Below are 10647 nucleotides of genomic sequence, written 5' to 3'. Positions count from 1 at the left end.
CTTCACCTCTCCGAAATATGGGGCAAACTTGATGTGCGCTGTCTTCCTCCCAGGGTGGTTATGAGATCCACTACAACAACAAATGTGAAAGTTCACCGCTCTGCTCAGGGAGGACGGCAGGTAGGCTTTGTCGGTCATGGTGACCATAGCCCTCCCCAGGGAGGAAGCAGGGACCCTCCCCCTGTTTTGCAAATGAAATGAAGTCAGGCTCAAAAGAAGGTAGCTTCTCACTCCAAAAAGCCAGGCACTCGGTTTGGCTTTAGGTCCTTCTCAGAAAGCAGCGAGAATCCCCCAGCCACGGGGGTCTCCCTGGCCTTACAAGCCCCCCGAGATGTACCAGGCAGCTGGGAGGAGGTACAGATAGCCAAGGATTTAGTGGCAGGAGATCTGAGCTCAGATCCGGGCTCTGTTTCCTTTTCCCCACGTGCTGGTGGAGTCACTTCTGTTGGCTTCCCCTTCCTCATTGATAGCATGGGGACAAGGCACCCGCCACCGGACAGGGCTGTGAGGTGCTGCTGGGAAAAGCGCTTTATAAAGTACAAGGCCACAAGACAGCCAGTGAGATCGTGCAAACCGCTCACCACGCCAGCCACCTCAAGGCCACCCTGCACTGAGGAAAGCACTAGTTCTGTAATTGTGGGTTTTTGTGTTTCACACCCTCCTTGGTCTCTAGCTCCTTGGAGAAGGTCCTGTTTACTGTGCAGTGTGCAGGTATCTGTTGGGGGCAGCAGAGCTTCAAGCTTTGCACAACCCCAGTGGCCATCTCGGGAGAAGGGGTAAATAAATTGTGATAGCAGCAGGCCGTGGAATATTATATGGTGAGGAAGAAGACCCAGCCCCTGCCGTACGCCATAATACGGATGAATCTTCCGACACAGTGTTGGCTAAAATAACGCCAGACGCAAAAAAAGTATAAACTGTGTGATACCAGTTAGATAAAGTTCAAGAACAGGCAAAAGCAATCTGTGATGATGGAAGTCCGGATGGTGGCTACCTGGGGAGCAGGTGGTGAGGGGCTGGGAGGACGCACGGGAGGGGGGCATCCAGGTGCCGATTACATGGGCGTGTCCAATTTGTGAAGTCACTGAAGCTATACGTGTATGATACAGGCACTTTTGGGTGTGTATCCTTTACTTAAATAAAATATTTTCTTAATTTGGCATCTGGGGCCAAAACCCAGCTCTACCATTTGTATATTGTGTGACCTCCGGCCAGTTAAACTCTCCGCTCTGACTTCTCCAAAATGGGGATAATAATGGTTTCTGCCTTTAATGGTCCCAAATGTCAACTATTTAAGTTCCACCTTCATATTGACCTTATAACACCAAGCATTAGTATTTTCCCTTTAAATCAACACAGCAGTGTTTGCTAAATAACCTAAAAATGAAATTTTATATTGCTCTCATAAATCATGGATTTGGTATGCTAATTATCTACTTTCTAATATATTCAATTGACACACGTTAAACACATAACTATTAAGATAAAAATGGTCATCTGTGAGCCACCTCAAATTATCCTCCAATTCAGTGATGGTTGCATATTCACACTGGGAAGAACCAAGATAATGGGTTACTCAGAGCTCCTAGCACTGTGCAGGCCCTTAGCACGTGGTAAACATCATCACCACCATCATCACCAACATCATCACCAACATCACCATTATCACTAACATCTTCACCGTCATCACCATCATCATCACCAACATCATCACCATCATCACCATCATCACCAACACCATCACCATCCTCACTAACATCTTCACCATCATCACCATCATCATCACCAACATCATCACCATCATCACCAACATCACCAACATCATCACCATCATCACCAACATCATCACCATCATCACCAGCATCACCAACACCATCACCATCATCACTAACATCTTCACCATCATCACCATCATCATCACCAACATCATCACCATCATCACCAACACCATCACCATCATCACTAACATCTTCACCATCATCACCATCATCATCACCAACATCATCACCATCATCACCAGCATCACCAACATCATCACCAATATCACCAACACCATCACCATCATAACCAACATCTTCACCATCTTCACCAACACCATCACCAGCATCACCAACATCATCACCATCATCACCAACATCACCAACATCATCACCAACATCATCACCAGCATCACCAGCATCACCAACATCACCAACATCATCACCAATATCACCAACACCATCACCATCATAACCAACATCTTCACCATCTTCACCATTATCACCATCATCACCAACATCACCAGCATCACCAGCATCACCATCACCAGCATCACACACAGAATCAGTAAATACTTGCTTCCAGACCATCTCATGGGGCCAACTCAACATGGCCCTAACCTCAGCAGAGCTTAAAGAACTCAGGACATGGAGCCTATTCTGAAGTTTTGGGACCTGCTGGGATGCGCATCCAAGTAAGGGCTCCATGTGGGTACAGACCGGATGGAGAACACTAGGCTGTACCCTCCCACACCCTGTGCCAGGCCAGAGCCAGTCTCTCTCTAGAGGCCTGCGTTGACTTGTCTCTTCCTGCAGGCCAAGTCTTACTGCACCTGGGCCTAACCCCCCATCGCTCAGAGCTTTACTCTCCTCATCTCTACAACACAGCAAGCTCCTCCAAACCTCCCACCAATGGGCCCAGAGCACTAGACACACAGAAGTCATCATAGGAGAGCTCTGGACACTCAGGAAATCATCAAAAATGTGCCAATATTATTTGACATTCGCCCTCTGGGATGTGTGTGGGCCCCTCCCTCACTGACTGTCAGCAGGTACCCAAAGCACCCACTCAAAGAGTAGGAAAACCCTGATCCTGAAAGTGCTTGTCTACCTATGTGGGTATGGCTCTTGTTAATTAATGCAGCCAATGAGGATGTAGATTTACTAGAACTCAGCTGGGGGTGAGGGGGGTCACTAATTCAATTTTTTACAAAGGCTTTTGGTACTTAAAATGGCCATAATCGAAGGAAGGGAAAACCAAAACAAGATGAAATCAGAGAGGAAGACAAATCATAAGAGACTCTTAACTCTAGGAAAAAACAAAGTTGCTGGAGGGGAGGGGGGTGGGTGATGGGCATTAAAGAGGGCACCTGCTTGTAATGAGCACTGGGTGTTATATGCAACTGATGAATCACTGACCTCTGCCTCTGAAACTAATAATACACTATATGTTAATTAATTGAATTTAAATAAAATTAAATAAAAATAAAATAAAATAAAGCAAAATGGCCATAATCTTTGATCCAAATAATTCTACTTAAAGGAAGTAAGGATATTTTTTAAAGATGCTTGTACAGAAATATTCATCACAGAATTATTTTTTAATAGTAAAAAAAAAAGTAAACACAAATGTCCAGTTAATAGGGATTAGTTAAACAAGCATCAGGACTTTTATATATTGGCTATTATAGACCATTTAAAAAAAAGCATGTTATATAAGTATATGACATGAGAAAACACTCAAAATATACGATAAGAGAAAAAACAGTTTATGAATATATATATGTTTGTGCATGTATATATATTTATATATAGATCTTTGTGTGTGTATATATCTTAATATGTACATATATACATCTTTTATATGTATAAAAATATCTCATATATAATACTAATCTTGAAACAAAATATAATTATTATAATTATAAATAGAAAAAATAATATAAATATATGCTCTAATACATTACCAGTAGTCATATTGGATGGTAAAATTACCGGTGGTTTTATTTTTTCCTTATAGTCTATTGTACTTGCTGATTTTTCTCAATAAACACGCATTACTTTTATTCTTAAGGAAAATGGAAAATGATATTAAAATGTGGTATGTGATACATAACCACACATGGGGCTTTGTTCTTTAACAACTTTTCTGCAAATCCCTTTTACATTATTTTTTTAATTTATTATAAAATCATAATATACATTCTTTGAAAATAGCTAAACAATACAGAAGTGCATAAAATAAAAACGAAAGTCCAACCCAGCCTTTCCCTCATCTCTACTGAATCCTGTCCCCAACCATTAATCTCTGTTATCATTATTTTGATGAATATCCTGCAAAACTTTTTTCTGTTAATGTAGAAACATTTTGTCCAGCTATTCAGTTCACTCATATTTTTATGAAAATAAGTTTGCAGTAGGCAGATTGTCCTGAAATGAGCCTTTTCACTGAGCAGAAGGGCCATCTCTCCGAGTGGGCACACTGTGGTCTATGTCCTCTTCCTTGATGGCTGTATCCTATTCCAGAGTGGACTTGGGTGGAATTTATTTGCCCACTACCCTGCCTTCCCGTGTGGTCATTATCCCTAAGTGACCTAAACACTCTTACGTATATTGCCTTCCACCCAGAGGGAGTATAGGAGAGCTCTCTAAAAGTAACACTGTGTATGAGGGTTTTTGTTTTGTTTTGTTTTGTTTTGTTTAATGTTGTGGCTTTTGCTACTCTGTCTTTCAAAAAAAGGGGCGGGCTGTATAGATTTGTTAGATTCTGGTCAACGGCATCCTTGAAATAAGATCTCAAGTCTTAACTCACAGATTAAGAAATCTTGGGGACCATCTGGTGTGGCCCCTTTATTTCATGAATAAATTGAGACCTGGAGGAAACACTCCACCCTAGACACAGAGCCAGTGAGGGGCTGAGTCAGGACTGACCCCCCAGGTCCCCCAACTTCTCGACCCCCTCACTTGTAGTTACACAGTTACTGTGCTAACATGACCCAGAAGCCTTTGCCCTCAGCCTGAAACACTGATCTGCTGCCAAACTGGCAAACTCCTACTCACCCTGCAGGTCTCAGCCTGGATGTCACCTCCTCCAGGAAGCCTTCCTTGACTTTCCCAGGGGCTGGATTGGACATATCTCCTCCTCCGTGCTCCCTCAGGCCTAGCCCTGCTCTGTCCCAACTGTCATTCAGGTCGTGTCCCCACTACACTGGAAGCTCAGGGCTGGGGGGTTGCTTGTCACTGTCTCCTGTGCCCTTGCTGAAAGCCTCCCTGTCATTCATTCCTTCATCTGCTCAAGAAATCGCTTTGTGGTGGGTGCTCGATGCTGGGGAGAGAAAGCTTGGGTCGGAGAATGAAAGAGATAGGAGAGCTTCCAACAGCTGCCAGGGACTTCAGAAGGCTGAGTGCTGCCCCTTGGGGCTGGAGAGTCCGGCGCTCTAAACCTACTACGCTAACAACCCACTGTGTGCCTTTTCCGTGAATGCTCTCGGCCAGTCCTCAACTAGCCTCCGGGCAGGTTCTGCTCCGCACATCTCACAGAAGGGAGGCTCTGAGAGCAGAGGCCAAGGACATACAGCTGGCCTGCCGGCCTCCATGCCCCCACAGTCTCTACTGTAACACAGTGGGACCCCCAAAGGGCAGGGGAGGTCCCAGCCCGAGATGCCTAAGAGGCTGTGCCAGGGAAGGGTGGCCCACAGCCCAGGAGACCTGGGGGTCCAGGCCAAACCTCGCTTCCAGTTGGCTGTGTGCCCTGGGGAATTCGCCATGCCTCTCTGATCCTCAGTTACTTCATCTGAAAAGTGAGCTTGGTTAACACTTGTCCTACTCTCTCTACTAGGTGGCCTTATTTTCTCAATCTGAACTCGTGCCCCATGGTGTGACAAGTCCAATCTTACTTACGGAAGCAACGGAAGAGAAACTGTGAGCGCTGAGTCCTTGAGATATGTGATTCACACCCCCCATGGGGCCAGGGGCTGGGGACGTGTTTCTTACACATCCACCTTGGGGAGGCCTGCTGCAGGTCCCGGGGTGCAGGGTGGGGGTCAGGGTGAAAGGGTAGGTGAGTTCATTCAAGGGCATCTGCTGGGCCTCCATGCAAACAGCCCCAGTGAGGAGTGTGAAGAGGCCCTGGGGCTGACTGGGGTAGACAAGGCCTCAGCTGACTGGCCCTCACACTCCGAGGAGTGCACTAGGGTTTACAAACCCTTCATGTCATTATGATGGAAACTTCCAGAAGCCCCTGCAATGCAGGGATCATTCCCTACTCCATCTTATAAAGGAAGTCCCCAAAAGGGAAAATAACCTGCCCAAGGTCACCCATCTAGTCAGAAGGAAAAGCCAGCTTCCAGATCCCCAAACCCTCTACTCCCCACCCTGAAATGTTCATCACAATATAACCAAGGTTCCCAGAACGCTTATGAGGAGCCAGGATTGTGTTTTGCTCTTTACACGGATTATTCTGGCTTCATCTTCAAAAACATCACGATTTATAGATGAGGAGTCTCAGTAACTTGCTTGAGTACTATCCCCAAGATTTCGCCACCAGGAGGTGAGGCCAGTATTAACAGAGAGCAAAACCAGGCTCCCAGGAGGGGCTGGGAAACATGGGGGCGGGGGTTGGGGGGGGAGGTCGGTTAAACATCTGCCTTCGGGTAGGGTCGCAATCCCAGGGTCCTGGGATGGAGCCCCACATGGGGCTCCCTGCTCAGTGGGGAGCCTGCTTCTCCCTGTGCCTGCTGCTCCCCCCGCTTGTGCACATACACACTTGCGCGCACGCTCTCTCTCTCTGACAAATAAATAAATAAAATCTTAAAAAAAAAAAAAAAAGACTGGGGCGGGGAAGGAGCCCTGACCTGTCCCTGCCGGCTGGACAGGACCTTGAGGGCAGCCCCACCTACCTGGGACAGGGGGAAATGCACACACCGAGCCACCTCACAGAGCCAGCACACCCCTCTCCGCACAACCTCCAATCCTCTGCCCGCTGCCCTTTGCCAAAAGCCCAGCACTTGACACCCTGTCACACACGAGGAAGAGTCAAACCCTTCGGGTCCCAGAACAGAGAACCAACTGACGCAACCCCAGAGGCTTCCTAGAATAAGAGAACGGGCCTCAGGACCATCCAGCCCCATATGTTACAGACAAGATAGCTGAGGCCCTGAGCATCCACCTGGCAATCTGGGGCATAGCTGGGACTGCCTGGGCCAGAGCCCCTCCACCATACCTGCATGCCCCTCAGCTGTCCATCCAGAACCAGAATCCGATCTTATCCGGTCCCACTTTCTCCCTCCTCCCCCGACCCCACCCCCACCAATGATCTGATTGAGCGGGAGCAAAGCTGGGGGAAGGGATGCACTTCCTGATACGGAGGAGGAGGGCGGGATGCTTCTGCAAAGCCTGCTCACCTCAGTTGGCCCCCCCTCCAAGGTTTTCAAAGATTGAGGTCACTGAGCCATTTAACGAATACTTGCAGAGCTCTTCCCACCCATCACGGAGCAGAAGCATCTCCTCTGGCCACCAGGCCATCCCGAGGTCTTTGGCAACCATCCCATAGATTCATTCGACAAACACTGAGGTCCTACTAGGCACCAGTCACATTTCCTCTCCTCCCGCCACTCCTCCCTGCCTCCCAGGGCTCAGCTCCTCCCCCTCTCTCCTGCGTCCCCTTTGCATTGGCAAGAGGGCAAATTCTGGGGGGCGCTGGGGAGTCACAGAGCCCAGAGGGGCTGACAGACGCATGCACACCCCGGGGTTACCTGGTGTGGGCCCAGGGCAGCGCAGGCAGGTGCCTCTCTGGCAGAGGCCAAGGAGGTACTGACGCCCGGGCCCTGGGGGCTGCTCACGCCCTCCCCGCCCCCCACCTTTGGCCCCACGCCGCTGGGCTGCTTGGAAAACCCAGCCCCGGCTCAGCTGACTTCCTCTTGTGTCATGGAAAGTGTGGTGATGAGAACAGGAAACTCCCACCTGGGATCTGGGGTCTCAGTGGGGACAGTGAGCCTGGAGGTGGGAGGGGTAACTCGAGGGGGGTGGGCATGGAGGGAGGGCTGGAGAAGGCCGAGGAGGCCGAGGAGGGAGAGGAGAGAGCCCACCAAGCCCGGGGAGGGAGGAAGGCCTGGGTGGAGGCGCCCTGACGGAGCTCCCAGGCCCTGAACTGCCTTCAGTTTTCCAAAAACAAACAGAAAGGATTAGAAACCCTGACCGCCCTTGCCTGTGATCACATAAATAGCCAAATTTTCTGTTTGTTTTCTTTGCTTTGGGTCCTGGGGCTGGGGGAGGGGGCAAGTGGCAGGGGTTTTAAAGAGGGAGTAAAGAATGAGCGTTCAAATCTTAGTTTTGGTCTCTTTTTTCTTTTTTTTAAAGATTTTATTTATTTATTTGAGAGAGAGAAACTGAGAGAGAGAGCACATGAGAAAGGGGAAGATCGGGAGGGTCAGCGGGAGAAGCAGACTCCCTGCCGAGCAGGGAGCTCCATCCAGGGACTAGATCCAGGGACTAGATCCAGGGACTAGATCCAGGGACTCGATGCAGGGACTCGATCCAGGGACTCCATCCAGGGACTCCAGGATCATGACCTGAGCCGAAGGCAGTCGCTTAATCGACTGAACCACCCAGGCGCCCCCTAGTTTCGGTCTCTTGGGGCCAAGTGCATTGCTTTCTGAGCCTCAGTATCCTCATCTGTGAAATGGGAAACCACCCCCCTCCCACAATGCTTGGGAAAAATAAAAGAGGCCCCACCCGGGCTCACCGAGGTGCTCAGTAAAATGCCTTCTCCCTTTCACAGTGCAGTTCTGTAAACCAAGTGTTAACCGGGCCTGTGAAAGGCCACTTGCTACGTGGGGCTAGCGTGACCAATACAAGCTTGCTAAACACTGAGACTTTAAGAGAAAAACTATCCAGAGGGGTCCTCGGAGTGTAAGCAGAGCAGGGCCCATGTCTGTCCCCTTCATCTTTGCATCCCTGGCAGTTAGCATGGGGCAAAATTCTGTTGCATAAATGAATGAGTGAAATAATGGATAAAAAGTCTGGGATTTCGGGGTGCCTGAGTGGCTTACTCGGTTAAGCATCCGACTCTTGATTTTGGCTCAGGTCATGATCTCAGAGTTGGGCTCCATGCTGAGCATGGAGCCTGCTCAAGATTCTCTCTCTCTCTCTCCCTCCTTCTGCCCCTCCCCACCTCTGTTCGCACGTGTGTGCTCTCTCTCTCTAAAAAAAAAATTCTTTTTTAAAGTCTGGGATTTCCAGAGTCCCAGGACAGGAGGGAGGGATGTGAGGGCAGGGGGCAGGGCCTGGAGGGCTGGCTGATGCTAAAAAGGCCCCTCCTATGCCTATACAGGTGGTCAGGGCTGTCCTGGGTCCTCAGTCTTTGATCCGGCCTCCATTCTTGCCTCTGGTGAGCGGATGCAAGCACCTGGAACCCCCCACGGAGAGATGGGGCAGTGTGGAATGCTAGGGAGCCAGGTGCCCAGGGAAGGAGGGGCCCAGGAGCTGGAGCCGCTGAAAGGGCTTGGAAGGATGTGGCTGGGAGGCCTTCACACTCACTTCACGCTTCATACCTGTTCACAGTCAACTGTGTGTCTCTGAACCATTTCGTGTCTCCTGGCGTGGCTCAGATTATAGGAAGCCCGAAGGAGCCCGTGGTCTGGGTCTGCCCTGTCCTGGAGAGCAGAGGGACTGAACCTGGCCGGGGCCCAGGGGCTGCAGCCCTTCCCCCCATGCTAGGTACCCCCCAGCTAGTTTGCAGAAACCCAGCCACCCTGCTCTTCCCCAACAGGCCAGAGGTTGCTTCCAGCCTCTGTGTGGGCAACATCGCATGGAGATCACACACACCGACATAGAAATCACACAGACCGACAAGGAGATCACACGCACTCGCACGCACGCACCAGGCCCAGCGTTCATGGAGGAACCCTCGTCCGTGCTCTATGGTAAAATACCACCTGTGGAGCTTCACCTCAAATTCCCACCTCATCCCCGTGAAGGGGAGACAGAGGTTTCATCTGGTTTTCCACCACTATGCCTTTGGCAAGAACTGGTGTGGCACCCTCCACGTCCCCTTGTCACCTCCTAGCACAGCTTAGCGCCCTTATAGTGAGACCGCCGCCCCCCCAGGCCCCTCAGGCCTCCTCCCTCCCAGCCGCCGGGCCCAGAGCTGCCCCATGCAGTGGCCCCGTCCCAGCGTGGTGTGGTGGGGGCACTGCCCCAGCCCTGGGCACCTCAGGCAGGAAGCTGGCAGAGGCCAGGGCCGCCATTCGAACTGGGGCAGATGGTTTTACCGGGAGGAAGTTGACAGTTCGACTTCAAACGTGGGTGACGCAGGCCCCACGCTGTCTCCTGCCTCCCCCCCCCGCCGTCCCACCCCTGCCGGCGTCTGCCCGCCCCACCCCCTCCTCCCGGAGAGGGAGACCCAGGACCAGACACCTTTCACCCACGGGTGCCGAGCTTGCCAAGGCTGAAGCAAGAGGAGGCCGTGCCCATGGGGTTTCAGCAACCGCCGCCAGCCGCCCTGTACCTGCTGGGGGTGCTGGGTGAGTACCGGGGCACATACCGGGCTACTGGGACTCGGGGTGCAAGGGGGGGTGCCAGTTCTTGCCCTGGTCTGATGCAGGCCCGCATGTCCCCTCTCTGGAGCATCACAGAGGGTTGGGGGCTGCCCTGCTTGTCCCCCCATCCTTTTACCACCTGTCCCAGCTTTGCTTCGTTCTTGCACTGTGGGGGTCTTCCTGCACCCATCTAGGTGGGACCCACGCGAAATCAGACTCTCAGCCCCCATCTGCGTGAGCCTCCCCTGCAGCCCCCCCCCCCCACCTTAAGTGTCTGGCCTTTCCCTAGATTCACCCAGGCACAGGGCACCCACAGTCTCCTGGGCAGTTCTGATGATGCTCTGAGCACAGTG

The 10647-nt window shown here is 50.8% G+C and overlaps 1 protein-coding gene across 1 annotated transcript in view; it reads left to right on the top strand.

Moving 5' to 3' along the window:
- The first annotated feature begins 331 nt into the window (after positions 1–331).
- Positions 332–10647, top strand: part of CD5 (CD5 molecule) — a 30355-nt gene continuing 20039 nt past the window's right edge. Inside the window, exons 1-2 of the mRNA XM_064576600.1 lie at positions 332–354; positions 2021–2325. Of these exons, the coding sequence (XP_064432670.1) occupies positions 332–354; positions 2021–2325 (328 nt within the window). The remainder of the gene's footprint in view (positions 355–2020; positions 2326–10647) is intronic.

This window comes from Mirounga angustirostris, unplaced genomic scaffold, assembly GCF_029215605.1.
Source record: "Mirounga angustirostris isolate CCGP_5_RB_7025 unplaced genomic scaffold, mMirAng1.0.hap1 SCAF_13, whole genome shotgun sequence".
NCBI lineage: Eukaryota > Metazoa > Chordata > Mammalia > Carnivora > Phocidae > Mirounga > Mirounga angustirostris.
This window is presented reverse-complemented; position numbering and strand designations above follow the sequence as displayed.